The 26,306-nt window shown below is 36.8% G+C and overlaps 2 protein-coding genes across 2 annotated transcripts in view; one reads left to right on the plus strand and one right to left on the minus strand.

The window, feature by feature from the left end:
* ADAM10 (ADAM metallopeptidase domain 10) overlaps window positions 1–10,630 on the plus strand; it is a 52,182-nt gene extending 41,552 nt beyond the window's left edge. Inside the window, exons 10-16 of the mRNA XM_082488538.1 lie at window positions 1,435–1,618; window positions 2,604–2,754; window positions 4,941–5,124; window positions 6,329–6,437; window positions 6,728–6,948; window positions 7,678–7,804; window positions 8,267–10,630. Of these exons, the coding sequence (XP_082344664.1) occupies window positions 1,435–1,618; window positions 2,604–2,754; window positions 4,941–5,124; window positions 6,329–6,437; window positions 6,728–6,948; window positions 7,678–7,804; window positions 8,267–8,361 (1,071 nt within the window). The 3' untranslated portion in view covers window positions 8,362–10,630. The remainder of the gene's footprint in view (window positions 1–1,434; window positions 1,619–2,603; window positions 2,755–4,940; window positions 5,125–6,328; window positions 6,438–6,727; window positions 6,949–7,677; window positions 7,805–8,266) is intronic.
* Window positions 10,631–15,343: 4,713 nt separating this feature from the next.
* The window catches only part of LIPC (lipase C, hepatic type), a gene marked incomplete at both ends in the record, with an annotated part of 87,676 nt that continues 76,713 nt past the window's right edge, over window positions 15,344–26,306 (minus strand). Inside the window, 5 exon segments of the mRNA XM_082488951.1 lie at window positions 15,344–15,449; window positions 18,514–18,732; window positions 19,449–19,569; window positions 23,167–23,409; window positions 24,776–25,009. Coding sequence (XP_082345077.1) covers window positions 15,344–15,449; window positions 18,514–18,732; window positions 19,449–19,569; window positions 23,167–23,409; window positions 24,776–25,009 — 923 coding nt within the window.

Below are 26,306 nucleotides of genomic sequence, written 5' to 3' on the forward strand. Positions count from 1 at the left end.
CAGCACTGGTGCAACAGTGGATTTTGTGGATTGTTCACTTCTACTAGTTCAGTCTCTTACGAAGGGACTATATTATTAATCCCTAAAAACTTGTGTGTCACCCTAGTTTTCAATAAAAAACATATCTTTTAAATATATTTTAGTTTAACCTAGAGAGGAGGACAAATCAATGCAGAATTGATTGAGATGACACTTTATTCAACAAGTGAAGATTGAACTGGCTGTTCTTTAGGTTCAATTATTTATACTTGCAAGTTTACCTAAGAAAATTGTGGATGGGACTAAGATACCAAGAACAATATTTTACAGCAAAATTATCTCCCAGTCATTTAAGGACATGATTTGTTTGTGGCAAGCTGAAAGCATGAAGCTTTTGGTTTCGCTGGAGATGAGAACAAAGTGTTCTGGTTTGGGATTTTTATTTTTAAGCTTAAGTATAGGCTTTCTACTCATGGAAGTAAAATGAAATCAAGATATGATGGGAATGACGAATTCTTCCAAAACAGATATTCGCATGTGAATGCTTTCTTCATGTGCCTTGAGAAAATCACTACTACCACTGCTCTGAGTGGAAACAAGCCCGCCAAGTATAACTGAAAACATTGTAACAATGAAACTGAAAAAACAGTCCCACTGAGTGAAACATCATGTGGATCAGCCTGGAAGATTGTTCTTTTAATTTTACTCTAAGTTGCATTTGATCCAGGGAAATACATGAAAGTACGTGTTTGGTTCTACCAAACCATCATAAATGATATAGTTCTCACAACTATGTTGAAAATTACAAAATTTACAAAATTTAGTTGGATGCATCACAACAGCATTAGAGTTCCTCTTACACTTAACAACTTAGTATGTTGTCAGTCTGCTCATCACTAATATTCCAACCTGTAATGCATTTCGTTCCTCATGCTGGATATTGTGTACATTGAGTCACTGGCTGACAGAAACAGGCTTCTGCTCTGTCCTGAAGATCTCTTTGCACCCCCCTCAAAACGCACAAAAAGCATGGGCTGCTGTTTCAGTTAACTCCTGCTTTTATTCCACATAATACTTACTACCCTTTTGTGATTGTAAAACCGTTCTTTTTAGGAGATGGCAACTTCTCCAAGTCAGTATTCATTCCAGGACATGCACATGGGGTATACGTTACCAGGAATGCAAATGAGCTAAAACTTAACAAATTAGATACTTGCTATTGTTGTCTGGGGAAAAACAAAACAACAAAAAAACCCCTAACAAACCTTTGTTTTCTGTATACTTTTTGTATTACAAGAAACATTAGAGTATAAGAGGGTGTTTTGGTTTGATGAACCTTTTTTCTCACGGTATTAAGATTAGTAAATTGAGTTACTTTTGCACATATATAAAAAGATACAAAGAAATTAGAGAAGCTGTCTAGATAGAAATAGTTTTAAAATATTTGTTTTGCAGCATGATTCTGGAATGGAGTGCACTCCAGGAGAGTCCAAGAACTTGGGACAGAAAGAAAATGGCAATTATATCATGTATGCAAGAGCTACATCTGGGGACAAACTTAACAACAACAAGTTCTCTGTCTGTAGCATTCGAAATATCAGCCAAGTTCTTGAGAAAAAGAGAAATAATTGTTTTGTTGGTATGTATTTAGTCATCCTGAAAGCAGAATGGCTAAGCTATTACTATTGTGCTTAATTAGAAAATTATTTTAGTAATTTATGTTTTACTTTATTATTAATATTATTATTATTGTTATTATTATTGTTATTTAGTTTACGGATAAGATTCTGTAAGTAAATAATTGAACTTGAGATCTGGAGTACTGTATCAAGTTCTGGGCTCCCCAGTACAGGAGAGACATGGGCATACTGGAGTGAATCCAGCAAAGGGCCACAAAGGTTATTAAGGGATTAGAGCATGTGAGGGTATGAGGAGAGGCTGCAAGAGCCGAGACTTTAGGCTGCAGAAGAGAAGGCTGGGGAGGAGGTGGTTCTTCTCTCTCTATAAATGCCTGGTGGGAGGGAGTAAAGAAAACAGGGCCAGACTGTTTTCAGTCATGCCCAGTGAAAGGACAAGATGTAAGGAGCACAAATTAAAATACAGGAAATTCTGTTTAAACATTAAAAAGAAAAAAAAAAAAAAGGATTTTGCAGGATTTGTCTTTCTGGAGCCTGTGATGTTGAGCTCTCACAAATTTTGTGAGATTGTGCAGCAGGTAGTTTTGGGGTTTGCAGTATAGTAGCTCACCCCAGTACCATCAGCTTTTGCTTTAAGGCCTTCACTCTGTTAAAGGCGGAGGAGTGCAAGAAATGACACTGCTCCCTTGGAGGCTTAGCAGGAAACTTACTCTTATCGCTGTGGATCTGCTGTCCACGCCAGAAACTCCCACTGTTATCAGCATAAACCTTTTACTCTGAGGCTTAAAATTCTATGAGTTGTAGGAATGACTAAGGTGGGTGGCAAGGAAATAATGCAAGTTGACTTGAGCCCTAGTCTGAAGTCCATTTCAACCAGGCATTCAGTCACGATTGGCTGGGTGCTGTTGCAAGTCAATGTTAACATTTATAAGTCTGTTTGCGTGTTCTTTGTACTGCTTTGTACATAACTATACTGGCATTTTTCAGAGTCTGGTCAGCCCATCTGTGGTAATGGACTGGTTGAACAAGGAGAACAGTGTGATTGTGGATACAGTGACCAGTGTAAAGATGAATGCTGTTATGACGCAAACCAACCAGAAGATAAAAAATGCAAGCTAAGACCAGGCAAATACTGCAGGTATTGTGCACGTCTGTTACAGTACACTTCAATTTTGGGGATTTATTGCTAGCCATCATTGGTATTTTAGAATCTGAATCTGTTTACCTGGATTATCTGGATTATCCTTAAAGTATTTATTTTATTTGAAATGTCTTATACAGTGAGTCAGAAGTTCATAAGCACAATTATTCTATGCAATTCTTGGTGCTAATTGTAGCTTCCTTTCCCTCAGATGACTGCTCTCTAGCTTTCAAAAAAAACCCAGTACGGCACTGGATTATATCAGTACTAACATATCATAATACTCGGTGCGGACAAATATGGGTTGAAATCCTGTTATCTTTATCAGAAATGTGTTGTGCACAAGTCTTGCAAAGTCTATGTGATTCAGAAAAACATGACCACGATGCTGGTTTTATGATAGGTACAGAAAGTGTTAGTTGCCCAAAGGATAATGGAGGATATTATGAAATTAGATCCTATCCTAGTGCCGTTTCTACAGCATTGCCTAACTAGTTGGAAGATGACTGAAGGATATAGTTAGTCGATCTTTTTTTTTTTTTTTTTTTTTCTTTAAATGCTTGTTTTATAAATTAAATTGAAGTATGTTTTTAAGTCACCTTGTATCTTGGCAGTGTTGTGTAAACAGTGATTTTATAAGAGGAACTCTTCAAGGTCATAAGACTTACAGTGAAGTAAGTCAACTTCTATCTTTTAGTTCTGCCACTTGAGATACATGTTAAATTTTTACCTCATCTGAAAACTTAAGTGCATTTTTTTCACATAAAAGGAGGAAGGTTTTGTTCCTCTTTAGAGACAGACCTAAATCTAAACATCTGCTTAGACTCTTAGACAAAGATGAAGAGAAGATCGCTAATTAAATCTAAACCAGCTCAACTTTTAAATACAGCATACACAATTTTGTTGTAATTAAACTTTCCTGCCCTAAAAATGATCTTTGTCATCCTGTGAGTGGAAGTAAAAGTAACATCTGCTGTTAAAACGTATTTGACGGTGTAGCCATGGTAGAAGGACCATCTCCTGTGAATTCATAGTTGCAATAATTTTGCTTGTCTTCCCCCTTGCAAATTCTGCCAAAATAAATGCCTTAGGTAGTCTTGTTGTGTAACTGGTTTCTGAGATTTTGTTTTATGTTGTGCCTGTGGTGAGGAGCTGTTTTCAAGTACACCAGGTGCCACCACCACCTCCTTCCTTTGCTCTCTTGTGTTCAGCTGGCTGCAGTCTAATTTTATGCCCTGCTGGAATAGTCTGAAATATGAATTGCTGCATCGGTTTTGTTTCAGGATTGCCTTTTTTCCAGTTCTGTTAAGTTTGAAAATTTTGCTGTACAAAGATATCTCCAAAGATATGTAAAGCAAATCCAAGCATAAGAATGGATCACATGAATAACATGTTAAAATACATTTTAGGAAAATTATGGTATCTCTCCAGCTGCTTTACATGTCTTTGAGTGTTTTTCATGTGTGATGCAAGAGTGGTGTTTTTCTTAGCATGCAATAGTTTTAAAATAGAGAGATCCTGACCTGCAGAAGGTCTGTGCTGTCTTCTGATGTCCACTGAATGCCAAGGAGCTTGCTGTGAATAGTGTGGAGATACAGAATAATATGAGATGAGAACTCAGGGGGCTTAGATTTAATCAAGGACTTAAGTATGTTTTATAACCTTCACTCTGCTGCTGCTGGTAATGGCATATGTTCTCAAACACAGCTTCAGAAAGAAGCTTTAAACAATGTAAGTTGTGTGGCTGCAGAAAGCAGAAAAAAAAAATTCTTACAGATGTTAATTGGTGACAGATAAATCTTGATTATTTATTACATTGAAACCAATGCTATCAAACTAATCAGTTCTTCCTGAATTCATTTTGCCAACTTGCTAATGGAATGTTTTATATATGCAAACTTTGAAATGCTGTTATTTTCTATATATTTTAATTTTAAATGAGCTTGTACTGTTCTTCTAATATAGTTCAAATAGTTTAATTAGTTACTACAATGACTAAGAAATCTGTAATCAGCACAGTAACTTCTTGTTACCTTAAGGGACAGAAAAAATTCTTTGCAATTCACATTTTACTTAATACAAGTCGGAAATATGTTGAGTGTTTGGGTAGGTTTCAGGATGAAGAGTTCTTCTAGAATTGTTCATGCTTTTTCTTTCCCTCCATGTTTTCTTTTTGTTTCTAGCCCCAGCCAAGGCCCATGTTGTACTGCACACTGCACTTTCAAACTGAAGACTGATAAGTGTCGGAATGACTCTGACTGTGCGCGAGAAGGGATGTGCAATGGTTTTAGCGCACTCTGCCCAGCATCTGAGCCCAAACCAAACTTCACAGATTGCAACAGGAACACACAAGTCTGCATAAATGGGGTATGGTTTTGTACAGTCACATGCGACTGCAGTTGTTTATCGCAAGGCACTGCATTATGAAGTGATATGGTTTCAGTACTTAAGGGAGAAGAGTGTAAGATTAATCTCTTTTTTGATAAAAATGTTTGATTTAATGGCTTCAATCAAAACAACTGTGAAGGTACACCAAATATTAAGGAGCAGGTAACAAATGTCAAGCTAGCTTTGCTATTTGAGAAAGTTCCATTGAAAGTTTTTTGTAAAAATCAGGGATGTGAAAGTGTATTATTTCCTAGTTTCATCTTTTCATTTTTCTTCAGTCTCGGTCAAGTAACTCTGTTGCCTTAGAAAATTAGATATGCTATCAATACGTGTTGAATTTGGTTTAATAAAAATATACATTCCTCTGCCCATGTACATGTAACACAGATGTGCAAGTGTATGGAATTATTCTGAACTGCCATTAGTTTCCTGGGTTCAGGAGTCAATGGCAGTTGCTATGAAATAATTGATGAGAAGTCTCTTATAAATTGATCTATGTTTACTTGGAAGCAGAAAGAAGCAAAAAAAGTCATCCTCTTAAAGAGCTGTAACTTGTGTTGTTATAAGTCCCCGTTTTTTGCAGTCTGGGATTTTAATCAAATGATACTGCTTGTAATAATTTTTCAGCTAATTTAGAGCCATCTTAAAGATAGAGGAATTGTCTTTATATAGTGTGCTGGTTTTGATTTTGAAACAAGATTATAAATACATAGATTTTTTTATTTTATTTTAATTTGAAGGGTTCTCCCACAGTGGAATTAAATACAAAATCTTTCCTGCCATTAATTTTTATTTTTCTGAGATAAAATATTTTTGAAGACATGCTTTTGATTTATTTTTCTAACTACGGCTTGGAGTAATCGTGTTTCAGTGTGAATTGCAGTGCTGTCAGTGTTTTGCAGGGTACTCTGAGGACCTAAAAGAAGATACAGTGTTAAAAAATAAGATAGGGTAGATCAACTTTAAAAGAAAAAATCAATGATCCTAAACACTGCAATTAAATAACTGTAGTAAGTTTTGTGTTTTATAAACTTAAGAATAAATTTAAGCTAGTATTTTTATTGCTAAGTATCTTTAGAGCTACGGTTATGCTTTCCATCATTAAAAATTAATATCTTTCCTAATGCCAGTGTGCTTAAAAGTGAAATTGATTTTTGTGTTCTTGTGCTTTTGTCTCCAACAGCAATGTGCTGGCTCTATCTGTGAGAAGTATGACTTGGAGGAATGTACATGTGCTAGTTCAGATGGCAAGGATGATAGAGAATTGTGTCATGTCTGCTGCATGAGAAAAAGTAAGATTGGTCTGAACTGTAGGCCTAAACATAGCAGTAGGTATCTGAGGAATTTTCTCACGGTGTTTAAATTTTAGTTTTTGTTAACTTGAGAGTGTACTGTGATTTTGTTCTTATTTAGACTGCCTTGTATTTTGTAGGAAACAAACAATATATTTTTGTTTTTACAGATTAATAGAAACTTGAAATTTTTCAAAAGCATTTTGAACAATTGAGCACCAAGGTATTTGTGCACGTATGTTTTAATACAATAATGGTTCGATTTAATCTAATTTGTATTAACTTTTCAGTGGACCCAGCTACTTGTGCAAGTACAGGCTCTCACCAGTGGGAGAAACACTTTGGTCGTGAAACTATTACTTTGCAACCTGGATCTCCTTGTAATGATTTTAAAGGCTACTGTGATGTCTTTATGAGGTGTCGGCTAGTAGATGCTGATGGCCCTCTAGCTAGATTAAAGAAAGCAATTTTTAATCCGGAGCTGTATGAAAATATTGCGGAATGGATTGTGGTAGGTATTTTCTCATCTTACCAGTCTAATAAAATTTTCTTGTTAATCAGTATTCACAGTTGGTAAGCGTTGTATATATGCAGTACTTGAGCATTCTTCAAACTACAGTCAGTCCTTGTTTTACGAGTTTTTCTGTAAGCACCTTGCGTGAAGCAAATAAGGTGGATTGAAGGGAATGGAAACAAATAAATAACCAGTAAACAAGGAAATATTTTGTGTTCATACATCTAGTCACTGTCTGTTTTGGTGTTAACGTTTGGGTTTTTAATTTACTGAGTTTTCCCACTTTAAGTCTTCATATTTGAGTGCTCTGATTTCTTTTAAGGAAGTTAGGAAATGCTATAGATCAATATATTTATTTTTGTTGCACTAGATCTAGATGACACTTTCCTAATAATAGACTGGGAGGAGAGCTACAATGAAACACGGTTCTAGAGCTGCACAGTCAATTTTGTGTAAGCTGTTGATTGTTTTAGGCTTATATAGCTCTGTTGTAGTGTATCTTGTGTGAAATACTCTTCTGATAATAGAATGATTCTGAAGTATTTGGGGCTTTTGTGTAAGAACTTTGGGGACGTTTTTCTTTAAAATGTTAGGGTCTTTTATGTGATGTTTCAGAACAGCTTTTTAATGACTTTTAAAAGGCAAAGGAAAGCCATGTTCAGTGACCCCTGTCTCTTGTGCGTATGTGCCAGCCCTCCCAAAATCTTTTTTTCTTAATGTTTTTAGGCTTATTGGTGGGCAGTGTTGCTTATGGGAATTGCCTTGATCATGTTAATGGCGGGTTTCATTAAGATATGCAGTGTTCATACTCCGAGCAGTAATCCAAAGTTGCCTCCTCATAAACCACTCCCAGGTGAGTACACTAGGTAATGAAATTTAGAGAAGTGTTTTATGCTCAACTATTTTGTTCTAAAGGGAAATTTCAGGTGTCCCAAGCTACAGTTCTTAGTCTGGCACTGTGAAGCCACAAATGGAATTCACGCCAGTGAAACAATTCATGAAAGTGTAACCCTTGCCTTATATTTCTATAGCATAATATGCGTATCAAAAGAAAGCTTTGAAGTCTTTTTCTAAGTCAGAGTTCCTTTTATTTGCTATTCCATGTATGTATTATAAGAATCAGCCTGTTTAAGGAACTACTGTTGAGATAATAAAATGTGTTCTGTAAATATGCAATGCAGTTAATCATCCGTTTAAAACCTTGCAGGTCTAAATCTGAAGCCTTATATTTAATTTGTGTGGCCAGGGAAACTTTTCTGGAAATAAATTATTTTTTAAAATTCATTTTAATAATAGGTACCTTTCTTTGCAACAGGCACTTTAAAAAGGAGGAGACCACCACAAACCACTCAGCCACCACAGCGGCAAAGGCCCCGGGAGAGTTATCAGATGGGACATATGAGACGTTGACTGCAGCTTTTTGCCTTGGTTCTTCCTAGTGCCTACAATGGGAAAACTCACTCCAAAGAAAACCTAATAAGTCATTGTCCCCGTTCTATCTCTCAAAAATCGAAGAGGAAAAAGAAAAAGGCATGATATGCCCTCAAAAGAAGTGGAAATGGTTAATTTTTAATGAGCAAATCTTCCAGCTCAAAAAGAAGAAAAGTGTTTTTCTTGCATATTTTTAATTTAGTGGCACAAAGTCCTAGAGTATCATGATTCTTTCCCCCTTGTGTGCTCTTCATTGCTGCATTTTCTTCACTTGCAGGCAAATATGGCTGTAGTAAAACTTTTACTCAAGATTTGAAAAAAAAAAAAAAAATATATATTTTTCAACTGCCAGACAAGGCTAGGAAGCTAGACCACCTCAGCATTGGAGACATTACTTGTCAATGTATATACATTGTTATATGCAGACATGTATTTCTAACGTACACCCGTACTTGTGTGCAATTGTAAACAAGAGAATTGCAATATGGATGTTTCTTTGTATTATAAAACTTTTCCGCTATTAATGAAGAAATTACTGTTTAATTGACATACTCAGGATAACAGAGGATGATGGTGTGTAATGGTCAAGGATCCTGTGATGCTTTACACAGCAATTTTGAATCAAATCAAACGTTTTTTTTATCATGATCAAAGTTGTTTCAAGCACTCGTTTCATCTTTATCAAACAGCTGCTAAGACATAGCATACAAGATTGAATGGTCTTTCAGAGATATAACAGGTGTTCCGCAAACTTTGCAAATGCCAGAATGTTTCAAAAATGTTTTCTGTGTCTAATTTCTTGTAGTTCAGCATAAATATTTTTAATTTGTCTGATTATTCAGTTAAAGAATGAATAGTTAGGTGAAATATTTCCATGCTTTATTAGAAAAAAAATCTGCCTGTTATTCAACTTGTTTTAAAATCTGCAACCAGTTTATTTGGGCTGTTTGGATATTCTTACAGTACGAGAATTCGGTTTGTGTTCTGAGGGTTGTGGAAAGAAAGAAAAGCTGTTGGTTTTTTATTTTATTTTTTAATTTATCAGATATTCAGATAACTTTTCAGCATGATACTGTTGATTGATAACCACTAAAATAGAGCAATTTGCCCAGCTACTGTGGCAGAGTTGAAATTGTAGTTAGGACTACCAATTTTCCCACATTTTATACCAGTAGTGAGGTTCAACAGCACAGTGTCCCATTCCAAAGTTTTTATTACGAATGTAAATAATTGGCATTTTTGAAAGAGGAAACAAAAGATGTCTTAAGGTGCTTACTGCTATGCAGGAGATGAAAGGGGGCATTACAAAATGTTGAAGCGTGTGATATATTTATTGCTTGTTTTCCAAAAGCACCAAGCTAATTAGAGACGCAAATGGCTATAATTTTCCTGGCTTTGCTTAGGAGAAAACTTACTAAGGGTTGGACAGGCTTCCTTTGTTTGTTTTTTGTTTTTGTTTTGTTTTTTAAGAGTATAAGGTTTACACAATCATTCTCATAATGTGACGCAAGCCAGCAAGGCCAAAAATGTTACAGAATATAATGGGATCTCTTCCTTGTAAACTTGTACAGTATGTGGTAACTTTTTCAAAATACAGCTTTTTGTACATGGTTTAGACAAATTTTGTACATGAAACCCCAAGTCCAATAGACTATATAAATAATTCTAAATGATCTTAACTAGGTAGGCGTGTACGTAGTTGCTTTTAAGTCATTTTAAATACATTTGTTTTAAGACTGTGCAAAGATTGGAAGTGGGTTTGCATTTCTAAAATGGTGACTTTTATTCAGCAAGAGTTCTTAGTAACTTCTTGAGTGTGGTAGACTTTGGAACATGTAAATTTTTTGCCTGTAATGTTATCCTGTGGTAGGATTTTGGCAGACAAATGCTGCCCTTATTTTATTTTGAGTCTAAGTTAAATGTTTTCTGAAAACAGAAATGTGCACTGAACTCTCCACTGCAAGTCAAGATGTGGTAAAACCGAAAGAAAGTTCAAGACAATGAAACAGAATACTACTGTCGATTTCATGTCCACTGTGTTTTATACAGTATCTTTTTTTGTTCACTTTGGAAATTTTTACTAAAAATGCAAAAAATAAAGTATTGTGCAAAGATATGTAAGGTTTTTTGAAACTTGAAATGCATTAATAAATAGACTTGATGAAATCATCTTCTGAAGATCCATTTACTTTTTGAACCCTGAAAGCAAAAAAAGGAATACGCAGGTTCTACTTAATTTGGGGCTTTCACTAGAAAGGAGCTCTCATGCCAAAAAGTAATTGTACTATCAAAGTGTACCTCCCAGTTTTAACATCATGCAGTTAAATATAAGAGTAAATGGTTTTGTGTAACTTTTTTAGGGAAGTGCCCTAAATTTATCTTTAAATTACTTGTGTGATCACAGGAATAAAGCTTTCTCTCTTGTTGTCTTCAAAATGGAAGCTAGTTCCTGGTGGGGTGTTCAAGCCTGGCACCGTAGCTACTGAATGGTACCTGCTGAAATAGATATGTTTTGAAGAGGAATACTGGAATTAATATGCAATACTCTGAATGCACAACTGATGGATAAGACTTTTCAAAGGAGCAAATTTGCTTTTTGCAAGGTGTTTTAACACTGCTAAGCTGGGTCTCTGTGTTTTTCTGTTGTATAGTTGATTTAAGTGATAAGTTTGCTTTTAAAAGCCAAGTTCTACCTAGTCTTTCATTCTTAGGGCTGTTTGTTGAGAATGGCCTGCTTAGACATCAGTTTCCCTAACTGAGCAGCATATGCTTTGATGTAATCAAAGCATATTCAGAGTTCCTTCCTTGCAGTACTTCCCACCCACCCCCCTCTGACTTTTTTTACAGAAGTGCTTCCCCTTGTAGCTAAATAGCACTGTCAGGGCAAAAGGTGTTAAAAGAAAATCGGTTGGAGCAGAGCCATTCTGCAAATCAGCATTATAGGTGCCTAATAAATTTGGTGATGTTTGCATTTGAATTTCTGCCTAGGAACGCAAACCAGAGGGGTAGAAATAACGCCTAAGAAGCTAAAGTACAAATTTTGTTTATATTTGAAAATGTGTTTGGGGGAAACATGAGTATGTAAACAGCTGTAATCTTTCTAACCAATATTTGACTTAGTCCCTAGTTATAGCTATTCATTTATTCATCTTGTATTTTATAATGTTTTAGTCATTCAGTGTGTACCTTCACCTCTGGTGCAGAAGTGTGTATAGTCAGAATGGTGTGAATGCGAGAAGGGCATCAAACCCCTCTTAAGCTATGAAACTGTTTATACCATACAGACTGTAAGTCATTGATATAGTTTGCCTTTTAATTAACATTCCAATATTTCTTGCAGGAAAAACAAAAAGGAAGGAAGAGATTTTTACTTCTGACCACTGGAGGTTGGTTATTACAGAGAGGTGATTGAGAGGACAGCAGTCATTATGTGGCTCTAAGCTCTGCCTGCTCTGGCAGGAGCGAGCTGGTGGCTTCCCAGGTCTCACTTCAGGTGTTCGGAGTGAGACAGATAATTCCAGTGAGCACAAAGGGAGGCACCACCATAGGCACTTGCAGTTGTAGGTATGACTTCAGTGTTATGTTCAGGCATTGTAAGACTTTGACTATGCTGCAACTTGGGCTTTATTTCATTTTTATATCAGAAATTATTTAATGGTTCTCAAAACATAGGGACAGGATTTATTTGGACGTATGATTTGTAAAAAAACTACACCAGAATAAGTATCTTAATATCTGCAAGAGTTCAAATATTGAATGTTCTTTTAATTTTCCTATTTGACTTAGAAGTTTTCAGATTGTGCTACCTGAGGATATACTAGCTTGTTTCAGTTGAACTGGAGAATGTTTTTTCCTCAGAAACTTCAGAAGTCCTCAAACTGCTGTATCCCGTTCCTTGAGTTTCAGCACACTGTAGACATCTCTGACCCTTTTTCCATCTGCTTCCAACTAATACTTCCAAGCTTGTTTCTCCTGAAGTTTAGATCTATCAGCCTTCTTACCAAGTAAGTGATAGTAATGTGAAAGAAATGCCAATTCTAATGTCTAAAATGTTTCCAAGTGTGTTAGGATATGTAACTACAGCTAAATCATCAGTTGAAAGGCTCTGTGAGTATGTATGTTTTATATCATAGAAATCTCATTAACAGCTGTCTCACCAACTAGTGCTTTTTTTCAGGTGTAGCAGAACACTGACATTGTAGCTTCTGCACCGGAGAAGCAGCACAGTCTGGTTCTTTCTAGCCTCTGTCTCTTGTGCTGTCGTCATTTAGGATGAGAGGAAATGGGTTGAAGTTATGTCAGGGGAGGTTTAGATTGGATATTGGGAAACGTTTTTTCACTGAAAGGGTTATTAAACATTGGGATAGGCTGCCCAGGGAGGTGGTAGATTTGCCATCCCTGGAGGTGTTTAAAAAAAATGGGAGAGGTGGTACTTGAGGACACGGTTTAGAAGTGGTTTTGTCAGGGTAGGTTAATGGTTGGACTTGATGATCTTAAAGGTCCCTTCCAACCTCAGCAATTCTATGATCCTTCGCTACCTTCTGACCAAAGCCTTTTTGAGGAGCAGGGGTAGCATTTGGTTCAGGAAGCTTACAGAGTTCATAGCTTAAAAAGTTGATGATAACCAGTGTTGTAGATGCAATTTCAATTCTTCTATAAATAGACATGTACTTTATAAACAAAACAACCTGAAACATGAGAAGTAAAAGTGGCAGTTCTTTAGCTTTCTCCAGAAGCAAAAATAGAATTCCAGAAACAATCTAGGGAGATGTATAATTTGAGTTAGCCACACACATACTTCTCTCTCTGTTCTGTCACTGTTTCATTTTTCATTCTGCTTTGGAAAACTAAAATGGACATATTGTCATTTGTTCCTTGTCTGTTATTCTTCAGGGGATGGGCTATTTTAACTTCATGCCCCTAAAAATGCTGTTACTGTGTCTCCAGTGGATTATAGCTACTACAAATGAAAAAAACAAACAAACAAACAAAACAAAAAACCCAACCAAAACCAACCAACCATCATCTAAAAAAGGTGTGGTGCTTACCTAACTCTTTCAGGGATACTTATTGCTGAAATTTCCCTCTTCTGTGTGTGCTCCTGATTTGACTTTTGGCTGTTGTATTTTAAGTGATCAATTTTTATATAAACACAGAACATATTACAGAGCCTTAATAAAATAATTATGTTAGGAAATTTAAGTATTTGGGATGAAACATGAATTAAGCACTTAAACTGTAATTTTTGACATAGAAGATGGAAATGCTTTTTGTGTTTAAAAAACCTATATGCTTCATTGAGCAAATCTTTTAAAGCATGAACTTTCACTTTCAGTGAAGATATAAAGATTCTATTACATGGAATTTGTATCTCAATCTATAAGTATTTTCCCAAATCAAGACGCTACTCCAAGTGCCCATTTTAAATATCAGATCAGCTCCTGAAACTTACACCATGGACAACCGTTCTCATTTGAAAATTAAGTATGCTTCAGTTCCTGTCATATTTAGTCAGCCTTTCTGTTTCTGTGTTGAATATTCTTGTTTGTTTAAAGGAATGGTAGTTATTGAAAACAGCTTTTAAAAGAAGTTCATATTCTGAATGGTTAGCAAAGATGCCTGCACTCAACATTTGATCACTGTTCATTGCTTGCAGGATTGCTCGCCCTGCTCAATTTGTTCATTTGTCACACTATTTAAATAAATTTCACTTTAATCCTGATAACATCTGTATCTTTTCAAAATTCCCTGCAATATCTTGGCATAGAAAATATGCTTTGCTTCAGGTCTTAGGACTATCTTGAATGCGTTTTACCATTTAGAGAACGTTTATAACAAATTACATTCAGAATACAGAGTTGTAGAAACATAGTTTTTAATGAATCTTGTGCTTAGCATTGCAAAGTGACAAATGAAATATTGACATACATCTTGATTTCTATTTCAATATGCACTAACCATAAAATAAAAATAATCTGAGACAATGTTTCTATGTCATTTATACTCCGAAATAGGAAACAGGGGAATTGTATATGTTTGAATTTATAAAGTTTAATTATGTGCGTTGAAGGTGATGGAGGGTTTTACCATTTTCATTTATTAATGCAGTTTCAAATCATAGCTAAAATCTGCTATACAGTGATTTAAAATCTAAACATCTCAGGCCTTACCTGAACAGGTAAATAATTTTAATGCAAAAGTTAACTGGACTTACTTATACTAGAATTGCATGTAATATACTAAGCATTGTTAAAATAATTAAATTACTAGTAATTTAAATCAGTACTTTAATTAAAATAGTTAAACAGCAAAGCATTTTCCAATAGGACAAAGTTTAGTATAGCATTTTTAGGTGATATGGTTATTTGGCTTGTTGGGTGGTTACGAGAGAACTCAAGCATTTGATATGTTGAGATGCATTTTAGTTTTTGAATGTTATAAAGTAAAAAGTTCAAGCTCTTTGTTAACAGTTTACCTCTTTGGGAATATTTTCTTCTATGAATTATTTAATTACTTATTTTTTAAGAAATAATTTAGGAAAGTTTTAACTGATAGTAGTCATTATTAATGTTTTAAAGTATTTAATGGGAAATGAGGCTCCTCTGGTCCCTTAAATCCAACAAAATGAAATTTTTCATAGGCTTTTTGCAATGGTTCTTTCAAATAGTAATCTTTTTATTTCTAGTGAACAGGTGTTTTTTAAAACTAAACAATTTAAAATTGACAGTTGCTGTTGATGAAATTGGTCATTGATCACTTTGAGAGTAGACTCATAGGTGAACAAAGCACATATTTCAGCTTACCCTTGCAGCACAAAATTTAGATTTTTTTAATATACTTTCTTCACCACCTCTGAATCCATCAGGATATTTAAATCTAATGTAGCTGTGTATTTTTAAACATTTTACTAGATATATAGTATTTTGAATATATTCTGAGTGGTTGTTTTCTGTATTCTTGCTCACTTTCTGTTTTCTCTCCGAAAGCGATCTTCACATCTCACAAATGTTTTCTCTTGGGCTGGATGGAGGTGAACGTTGTCGATGCTTTGAGAACAAAATGTCATTCTAGAAAGAAAACATAGCATGTAAGCATAATGTTACTTTTTAGGGCTAATATCTGTATAAAAGCGTGCTCTCTAGGTACACTGAATCTGACTTTCTTCATCCTGTCTTTTACAGGAAGGTATCTGATTGCTTTTATAGGCTTGTGAGCAGAGAGATGTATCTGGCTGCCAGACAGTAGGTGCAGAGTAAAAGGAGTAGGCAACTCCCGTGTACGGAGTGCATTATGCCTCCGTCTCTCTGGTATCACGCACAGCATGCTGTTCGCCATAGCATACCCTCATAGTGATTTGATCTGTGTACTACCAGTGGCCATTGTCATCATTTCAACTCTTACTGTTACTACCAGGATTGCACTGTTTGGCCTGCTAGTACCTAGTTGGACTACTAGTATTTAGTTGTGAGGTGGCTAAAAATCAGTTATGTAGGATGCTGACAACATCAGCAACTACATATGCTACAGAAATGTCTTCCATATTTGAACTCAAATGTGTTGGAATCTGTATTTTATTACTCATAATAGTCTGTTTATTGACTACTTCTTAAGTTTAAGCTATGATGTTGTGTCTAAGCATTTGTCACTAGATAATCTAACAAAGGAAAATTTATCATGTATATAAATATCACGAACATTGTGAGGTAAAAGTAGATGGAGATAAAATATTGTCAACAGTTTGTTCAAATGCTCGAGAAAGCACAAGACAACTCAAAACGCATTTTGTATTTACTACCTTTTTTTAATACTGAATTTCCAAAATTGGTAGTTCTTCGATCCGTGATGTTTGGTCTTTCAAGAATACCGAAATCTACATACTTTTTTCCTTGACTGTCCTTTGTTCCTCCTTTTAGAGTCACCTAATAATCTTTCATTCCCCCCTCAAGCATTTGTACAGTATTTCAACAGTAACATGTCCTTTCCATTCCTGTGACAAGCCCAGATTGCACAGAACAAAACCCAGCACATAATCAGTATCCATTAAAATCTTGACACAAGCTCCCACTTCTGCTTGCAGAAAAAAAAACTCCCAAGGAGCGTTAGGTACCTGAAGATACCAGCATCATTTTTGTTAGTATAATGACTACCTACCTCAGTTACTTATTTCTTGAGTAGTACATCACTAGTAAATGGCTTATGCCAGGTTATTGAGACAGCTGTATTGGACAGGAGCTTTCTGATTAGCAAAATGAGTATACCTGACATAATCCTTTCCCAGTGTTCATACTTTTTTCTCAAGGTACAAAAAGCAGTATTTAAACGGAGCTCTCTAATTTGCAGTATATACTATGCTTTAATTCGCTTTGGCAGCTAGGTCAGTACTGATTCAGGATCATTGCTTTTAAAACAGCAGGAGATGTTATTTTTTTTTTAACTGTACTTTTTTTTTTTTTAACTGTACTTTTAATGGCAGGAGCATGTACCAAGTTCTGGGTTAGGAGAGGAAAATACCTACAAAATGCGTTTTCAAAACGTATTTGGGACAAACCCCAAGAAAATATTATCCCTCCTCTGCCCACCAGCATACACAGATTGTCTTATGAAAATGTCTTTTTAAATTGTCTAATTTGTCTTTTGTGTCAGTATTGAGGAGATACAGCTCTGCCAATAAGTATTGTTCCACTGAAAGTCTTCAGTAGTTATAACTGGTGCTGGTTAGAAAGACGCTGTAGCAAGGAAAAATCATCTTCGAAGACTGAGCCACAGTTATAAGGTAAGACACACTTTTCTCATTAACCTTAATTAAACTGCTCAGTTAAAATTTCTCAAAAGATTAAAGCACTGGGAATCATTACAAGTTTTGTTATTCTGTCTTCTGGCTGAAATTTCCCTGTGTGAATAAGCAGTTTCAAAACTGTTATTACTGCTGTATGTAGAGAACAAGGCCACTCAGACTTGGTGATCTAGTTTCAAAGCAATCAGCAGGGTGGGAAAGAAAAAAAGAACATGCACACACACATACACATACACACACACGCAAAAAAAAAAAACCCAACCCCACAAATGAACGAACAAACAAAACCCCCCAAAAAACCCAAACACAGGCTTCAGCTTGCATTCATAATTTTTTTTTTCTCCAGAAAACTGCTCTCTGATGCTACTTCAGAGTTCAACTGACAGAATTCATGTCACTGAATTCATATAGAAAAAAGCACAACCAGAGTGCAAAAACTACGTGTGAAAGTGTAGTATGTAGAAGTATAGATAGTCTTTTTGTTTTGCAGGACTGCTTATGTTCTGTTTGCCCACTATAGAAACTTCAAAATGTCTGTTGTTGAGACTTTGCTTCCACAATTTATCACTCCAGGAACCTCTTATACAGCCTGCACAGTGTAGTAATTTGTTATCAGCTATCAGACATCATATATCTTGAATGAATGAGACAAAAATAATGGAATTTTATGATAAAACCCTTCATTGAATAATCAGGTGACTGTGTAGTTCTGCACGTGATCCTTCTAATGACTACTTTCAAGAATCATGATGCTGAGTTTCTCTATGAAGTAGGTATTGAAAGTCAAGTAATTAAGATTTGGCATATTTTTTGTAAGTAGGAATTTGAATTTTTCATGGCCTTAATGTTGAAATCAATATTTATCTTGCATAGTATCTTGTTTCTTTGAAATTTCATGTGGTCTTTGTGGAGTGAGATAATTACATTCTAAAAATAATTCGGAGATTGTCATCAGTTATTGTCATTAATTGTGTAGAAAAATTGTATTGTGGAACTTGTTAAAATTCTTCCTTGTGCTAACTTCTCTATTCTCTATTCCCAAGTATCAAAAAAATTGTCACTCAATGTTATTGTGCCTTAAACTCAGATTAGTGGCAGTGGTGAGCCAGAACGTTTCCCGCTATTAATTTCTGACCTGAGAACAAAGAAATTCTTTAAAACACTTAAAAATAATGCAGTCTGATCTGAGGGGGAGGGAGGAAAGCCAGAAGTTGTACATGGATATATTCACCATTGGTGTGAGTGCTGGGGCTCAGATGCTTGTGTTTGAACTAGGATAATGTGTCCAAAACATCTGTGGTGTTATTGTAGAAAAGTGGTGTCTTCATTACACTTACTTTTGCTGTGTTTCCCCTGCTTTCACTCTTATTGTCTTCACTATAAGTCCTGGTCGGCGGGTACCTTTTGTCCATGGTATTATGGTTTGAACTGTGTCCCAGATATTTTCCCAAACTGCAGTTCCTTCCCATTTGAACTTGATCATTATTAGCTCACCAATATCAGTGTCCAGGGTGATGAGAAAAGAGTAGGTTTTATTCCCATTAATATCTTCAACTCTGCAGAAAACAAAACCAGAATAATGCTGTCTTTATTATGGATTCAAGTGCAAAAAAATAGTTTCTCTTCTCTTTAAAACCACAGAAAGAACTGTTTCCTCCTCCTTCTCCAGGAGGGAACATTACTGTCTCTAGGGTACTCTTCCTCCAGGCACATAAAGTGGTGAAATGTGACAACATGCCTGAAAAGCAGAGTGGGAGAATCTTGAACAGCTGGTGAAGTAGTAGTGGTTTCTGACAGCAAAAGAAAGGGTGTTGCATAATAGCATCTATGTTACATCTTTAGTCTGCTAGAGCAAAGGCTGACCCACACTGCTGCCTTTGCTTTTGTTAGTACAGATAGTGTCCATCATGAGTAATATCCAGAATTCTTTACTGTAATTACAGTTGCTTATTTATTTGTGTTTTAATTGATTAGACCCCCTGTGTTAGCCATGGGATGGACTGAAAGTAAGTGGACAGGATACTTAATCTTCAGGAAAACTTCCAAGATTAGTAAATTTGTTTTATAGAGATTTTTCATGCAAAGACTGTATGAACACTGTAAAAGCTTGTGATTTTGAGGGAGTATGGGTGAAGAGAGGACAACTCCCAGTTCATCTTCACTTAGGTGTACTAAACAATTTCACTCATAGCATGATTACATACATGATATGGTATTATAAATTGGCACCTTGTTTCTCACTTGTACAGTGGCATGTAATATCAATACTCACAGTGGGATGGGCAGGTTTTTGGCATCCTCCTTAGTGCCTGTCAGAGAGATGGTAAAAGTTGGGTCGATCTGCTTGCCTTGGATTTCATTGATGAAGTGGATCTTGAACTGATAATGATAGACTATGGAAAGGAAGAATTTGGAAAGTGACAAAATTAATGGTCAAAGAAGCAATAGATTTCTCAGGCAAAACAATTTTGCCTTTTTTTTTTTTTTTAGCAAATTTTTTGTGATTCAAACATCATCCTTTTTTCTAGTTGTTTCTGTGCTGTGTAATCCCTTAGGGTTTGGGGCACTGTTGCTGTGTTTAAAAGGATGCAGAAAAAAGATAACCTGGGCTGAGTTCCCTTTGTAGGGTAAAACATTCTTCCATGGGAAGTATTTCAGCTTTTCTGAAGTTTAATTGTTAGAATTTCTGGCAAGCCCTCTATCTAGTCACCAGACAAATCCTTATGACTGGACATGGCTAAAGATGTATGATACAGATTGAAGACCTTATGCAATGTAGTCAGACTTTTTCTCTGATGGGCTAGATAATTGCCCTGCAAAACAGATGACTCACAAACTTTCCCTGACTGCATAATGATACATTGTGCTTAACATGCGTCCGTTAACAATATGACTTTGTTCAAGCACATTACTGTAAGAAAGATTTCATTAATACTTCAAGACTTGGTGGGTTTCTAGAAGAACAGTGTTTAGGAAAGTCTTTGAACTGAATATTGTCAGAATGAAGAATGCCTAAGAAATATCAGTGTACTGATTACGATGTTTTACATTTAGTAAGTTATGAGGAAAAAAACTCCACCCCAACATACAGTAAGAGGCCATGTGCACACAGATGTTGTCAGCTAGGTTCGAATGTCCAAAACTCCTCTGTCCGGTGATTCTACCAGCCACCTTCTTCACAAAACTGATAGATTTAGGTGTTAATTAAGAAAACCCTAAGTAATTTCTATTAACAAAGACTACAGAGTATTTGGAAGAATTAGGGCTGTTGTATTTATCCTTGCAATCTGGTCAAGTTACAGATGGGAAACTGTTGTGAACATTATCGCACACTGCTCTTTCCTCATTTCCTCTCCTCACCCACTTTAGGCTTCACTACGTCTGAGAATGGCTCCGCCATACTGCTAAGGGAGACATCTATTTATGTATATGCACAGATTTATTTTTTTTTTTGTGCGGCTCTGAGTGTTCACAATGGAAGGTATTTGCTAGAAAAGCTGTATCTTTTTGTTGTTGTTTCATAGTTGTTGTATGTTAGGAAACAACGTGTTTTCTTTTGAAAAGGTGTCACTCAGTAGAAAACAAAATGGCTGATTCCTCGCTGCAAACCTGATGAGGATGAAGGAGGCAGGCTTGTTTACAGATCACTTTTATTACTATCCTGTCTTTCTCTGAGTTTTCTCTCCCTGTAAAAATTGTTTGTTCTAGTATACATCTGATAAAGCCTAAGCTTTTGCTGCGAGTATGATACTCACTTTAAAGAAAAAGGTGAGAGTATTCATATGAAAACTCTGACTCAGGGTCCCATCACAGCTTTATTATAGATGCTAACTTCTTTGCAACAACCATTTTTCCTTTGAACTGGATTAATGTACAGTCCAGAATATAATGCCATTAACTTGAAAAAGGAAACGTGAGATTGTGTGAAAACACAGAGGATTGTGAAGTGTAATGCTGAATTTCTCAAATTTCTTCTGTTTGGGCTTCTCGCATGATCTTCAAACTTTTTTTTTTTTTTTTTTTTGAGCGTTACAAAGATGACTTTGTACGCACCCTCCCACAGTTGCTGCCTTGTTTGGGAACTTTTGTGAAAGGAAGCCATTGTCTGGGGCACTGATATCTGCATATGTGCCAAGGATGTTTTTTTGAAGCAAAACCAGCTCCAAGCATAAAAATGCAACATGTTTCGAATTGAAATCAAAGCCATTAAGACACGCATTTTACCACAAGCTGAAGCTCTCCCCATCTCCAGAGAAGGACTCAACACGGGTACCGGGTTTCTGTGCCTGGGTGTGGTGTTAGCAGATGCCACATCCTCGGAGCAATTCACTTTTCTGATTCTGATAGTGACCTGACTGTACTGCAGCAAAATTACATCGGAAACTAGACGTGGCCTCTAGAATTCTTAAAATCTACTTCAGGTAGCTTCCTGAGGCATTTTAAAAAGCATAAGAAGAGATCCAGCAGGTTCAGCTGCTCTGAGTATCAGTCAGGGCTCAGCAGGCCCCTCTAGAGCCATAACAGTGTACTTCACAGCTGCATTAGTGGAAGACTTCCAAATTTATTTTAAAAGTACCTGTATTTCTGTATTTTTTTTTTTTTTTTTTTAAATCTCTGATACTGCAGTCAAGTACCGCGCACTGTGGGGAACCAAGGTGCGTAATGCAAGCAGCATTTTTAAACATTTCTCCTCAGGACTGGAAAGCCCTTGAGCATCCGTGCCAGGGGTGTACTGTTGACATTCAAAGCGCTTCCCCAACCCCAGTATCTCAGGTGGGGGACAAGTGGGCTGACCCCCTGCAGCAGGAGCTGGGCACCCACTTTTCTGGTGGTGCCAGGGGAACCAGCCAGCCCTGGCAGTGGGTGAGGTGGTGAGGGACCCCCATGGCGGGGCTGGGGCACTGCCTCAGCGCTGAGGAGAGGGGCGGGGCTGTGGCACAGCAGGCGCTGAGGGGCCTGTGGCTGCTTGGTGAGGAGCTGGGCACACCTCAGATCTCCTCCAACCCTGGTGGTCTGCGGCGCTGAGTGGGAGCCCTGCACAGGCTGTGCCACACTGCTGCTCGCCTCATGCCCCATCAATAGCTGGGGAAGGAGGTCATGAGGAGGAATGCCATGAGCCAAGAGCCCCTGCACCGAAAGTCCATTGAAAGAAGCGTGTCCCTGCCATTCATCCCACTCAGTCCTGCTTGTTCTTGCTTTAAAACGCACATAAACCTTCCCACTGGCAGGTGAGTGTCTGCTCAACAGCAGCAGTTGCCTCATGGTCTCTCTGACAGCTGAGTTGTAACCAGCCAACAGCCAGGCCCAGGCTGTTTTAATGGAGACTGTCAGATAGGCCCTGTTTCTCTGTCAGACTACTTCCCCTCTGTCTGGTAATACGTGCAAGAAACTACATTGATTGTCTCTCTGAGCTTAGAAAATTGTTACTTTGTGCTCTCGATAAAGTAATTGAATAGAGATAAAGCTAGAGTACCAGTCATTTTATTTTAGTGCTACAGCTCTGCCGTGTCAAAGTCCATGCTATTCTGTTGCCTATGCATTGTTTGAGAAGTAATAATTTATATGACGTCTTGTAGATTAATTGCAGATAAAATTTGGGCAAACTTGGAACAGAAGGTTTTACAGGCCTCCCAGAGCAATTGTGCTGCTTTTTTGGCTTGGCTGTATGCCTGCATACATTATAACAAACTCGCACAGGCCAGTTGTAGGAAAATCTTGTAGATCAGGACTCTGAGCATCTCTGAGGCCTCAGATCCACAGTTAGCCTGTGGCAAGCATGCAGCATGCTTTTTCCCACAGAAATACTAAGAGTCAGGATCTTGATGAAAGGGCATCAAGATGGCCTACCTGGATTCTCAGTTGTCTCAGCAAATTGATTATTCCCATAGATGTTATAAGCTTTAATAAATGGGTAAACAGGATCACAAAGCTTAGGCTCATTCTCACACTCTGTGATCAATCTGGAGACTGTAACAAGTATTCCCACAAACCTTTGAAAGGCATATGTGCTCTTGTTTTCAAAAAGAGTTGTCTACTTTTTGGGAGCCTTTCCTCCCTGATGTTGTAGCCCAGTGTGTTGCACCGGTTCTTTCTACAGCTGAGGCACATTCCTTTGTTGAAAGTGTTGATGTCGTTGCACCAGTATGCTGTGCTTTGCTTGTCGTTGTGAAGCAAAGAGTCGATGAACAAATGAACTGACCTCTCGTGAGCACATTTCACGGTTTGAGTGATGCCTGAAAAAATGCAAACAACAAAATTTTGTATGCCTTTGTTCCTCTTTAACATTTCAACTGCAGAGGAGTACAATAACTGACTATAAACATATGTTACTGTTTTCCTCCCACCCCCTTACTGCTAAAACATTATTTTGCCTCAGAAATCATTTATTGTAGCAACTTTACTTTTCATCCAAAAATACTTTGGCTGAACCCACATGATAATAAAATTGAATAATTTGCTACTTAAACTTCTCTAGCCTAAGTGTTTAAGACTGTAAATATGAACCTTGATTTCATTGTCGTGGCTGTTTTGGTCAATATGAAATACAATACGAGGCTTCATGCAGTCTTTCAGATCATGCCACATTAAAGACAGCACTTGAATGGCTGAACACTGTCTTTTGGGTGCTTACAGAGGTCATATTTTGTCCCTATTGCAGTGACAAACTCATGTTGAATTGAATTTTCTTACAGCTACTACTGAGGAAAAAGGAACAAAAAATGTCTTTAAAAAAAATATTAAATACTTTTATGAGAGTAAGTAGCTTTTTCTTCCTTAACTGTCATCAAATTACGAAAGTTATTTTCTTCTGTGTAATTGGGATATGTCATGAGGGACAGTTTTTATGTCTTCACTGATAAGCTTGCTAGTTGATGCTTGGTTTCACATTTGTCATGAATTACCTGCTAACAAATAAGGCCTACTTTTAGATAGTGTGATGATAGCTGAGAAATGTTTTTGCGATGCAGTATGCTGGGTGAACAGTACTCCTTTGGGGATTTTCAGTGAACAGTTCTGGTTGTCACTGTGCATCAGTATTTTATCTCTTTTCAGTATGTTGCATCAGTTTCTCTATATGTTTACATTTAGGTACACTGGAAATAAGCTGCTATATATAAAACCTAGCCTGGAACACTGGCAGTCAGGTCCTAGAGAGAGCATCATCTGCGCAGCTGAAGGATGGGGAGTTGGGAAAAGGTGAACTAAAGAGGTGAGTAATACAGCCCTGTGTCTTATTTGATTTGAAATAATTAATTGCACTAGATGAACCTGGCTTAATTAGAATAAGTTTTCTCATTTCATCTACCGCTAAAACAAATACCTTTGAAATTATTCAGAAGTGCTTGACAGCAGGATGCTCATGGCCTCCTTTTCAGAAGTGCTAGGCAGACAAGTTCCTTACCGGAGTCAGTAAGAACAGTTTGAACTCAATACATGTAAAAGATAACCAATTTCTAGAACAGAATTTTCCTTCCACATAATGGGAGATAATACTCCTGTTAGATACTGTTTAAGACCACAGAGATATGTAAAGGTTTCCCAGAGATAGTGTCAGTGCAGCTGCAATCCAGCTTCCCGTTTTGTGCTATTAGTTCTTACCAGTAATTCCGTATTGTGCGATGTGGTTATATACATGCATGATGTGACAGCCAGGCTGAAAGGTGCCTCCATTGGGATAAAAGTCGAAATGAGCCACAGGCTGCTTGATGCCAACACTGAGACCCATGTGCTGTTTAGTGAATGTATGAATTGCGTCTACGAAGTTTGCATCATCTGGAGATAAACGGTCTGTTGGTGACATTCCTTCAAACAAGGGACCGGCAGGGTCAAGGCCTGCAATGAATGCAAATAATCCAGTTGTGATATAGTGCAGATGGGCTGTTCTTTTACTGTTATGAAAAAAGTGTGATAAATATTTAAAACCAGACAGCACTGGTACTTTACAAGGTCTTTCACTGATAGAAACAATGCTAGGAAAGCTTGTCCTGCAGAAGGTACCTGGTTACACCAAAAGGTAAAGTAAACACAGGCAGCGTAATAAACAGTAACTGCTACATGCACAAGGACACAGGCCCAGAGATAAATGTGTTTGTTGTAGACAAACCATGCCCGTTACTGCTTTGTGACTTGAGGGATATTTACTTAATTTTGTTCTTTCATACTCTAGAGGTCATGCATTTCAGAGGCCCTTTTGAAGACACCAGTCCCCACAACAAGGTTGACTTTTAGCCCACATTTGGGACCTGAAACTTTATAAAGTTTCACTTACTGCTTAAAAGAGCTATATGTCTGCTAGGTGTTGTTTATAATGATTTTCCAACTTTAAAAGTCTTCAAGGCAAATTATTACAGTATTCACAAAAATAATATTCCACTTACGGATTCTTGCTGATTTTTAGTTTGCTAGATATTTTTGTATAGTGCTCTTTTTGGTTGGGAACTGATTTACGGAAAAGAACTCCGTGCATAGTTTAAAGCTGCCTTTGTTTGGGGAGGTGCTTCTAAATTTGAGATTCTTCAGCTGGTACTATGGGCTAACGTAGTTGCATAGATGTAACTGGACAAGACTCATAACACAGGCTACAAGTAGGGATGTCACCTTGAAGGCGTACTTTTCCTTTTATTTTTAATAGCTTTTATCACTATGATTTTTTTTGAGCCTATTATTACAGGTCTGAATAATTTTTGCTGAAGAATGCATATAGCTGTCAATAAAAAATGTGTTTTAATGTTTTTTATTTATCTGTTATCGAGGTTTGATGTACTAAGATGGTTTGAACAAGCAGTGCTGATGAACTAAACTCCTTCAGTGTATACAGAGGTGTAATATCATGACATATTTTGTAAAATCAGCTTCTTGGCATGCAGGCACTGTCACCAGAGCTGATTTTATAAGAGACTATGGTATGTGACAATGAATCCAAAATCAGAATTGGGACTTCAAACTACAGTCATGCATATTTGCCTCACTCCCAAATCAGATTAAAGTAAAATATTTTCTCTGGTAACTTAAACATAGCTGATGTGAGCCCTGTACAGTATGCATTTCTGTCTTGTTTTTTTTAAGCTGTCACTGTGCATTAGATGTGGTACTGTATACAGTGTATCAATAACCTTATGAATGTATCTTC

The sequence above is a fragment of the Vanellus vanellus genome (assembly GCF_965231255.1).
Source record: "Vanellus vanellus genome assembly, chromosome: 11".
Lineage (NCBI taxonomy): Eukaryota > Metazoa > Chordata > Aves > Charadriiformes > Charadriidae > Vanellus > Vanellus vanellus.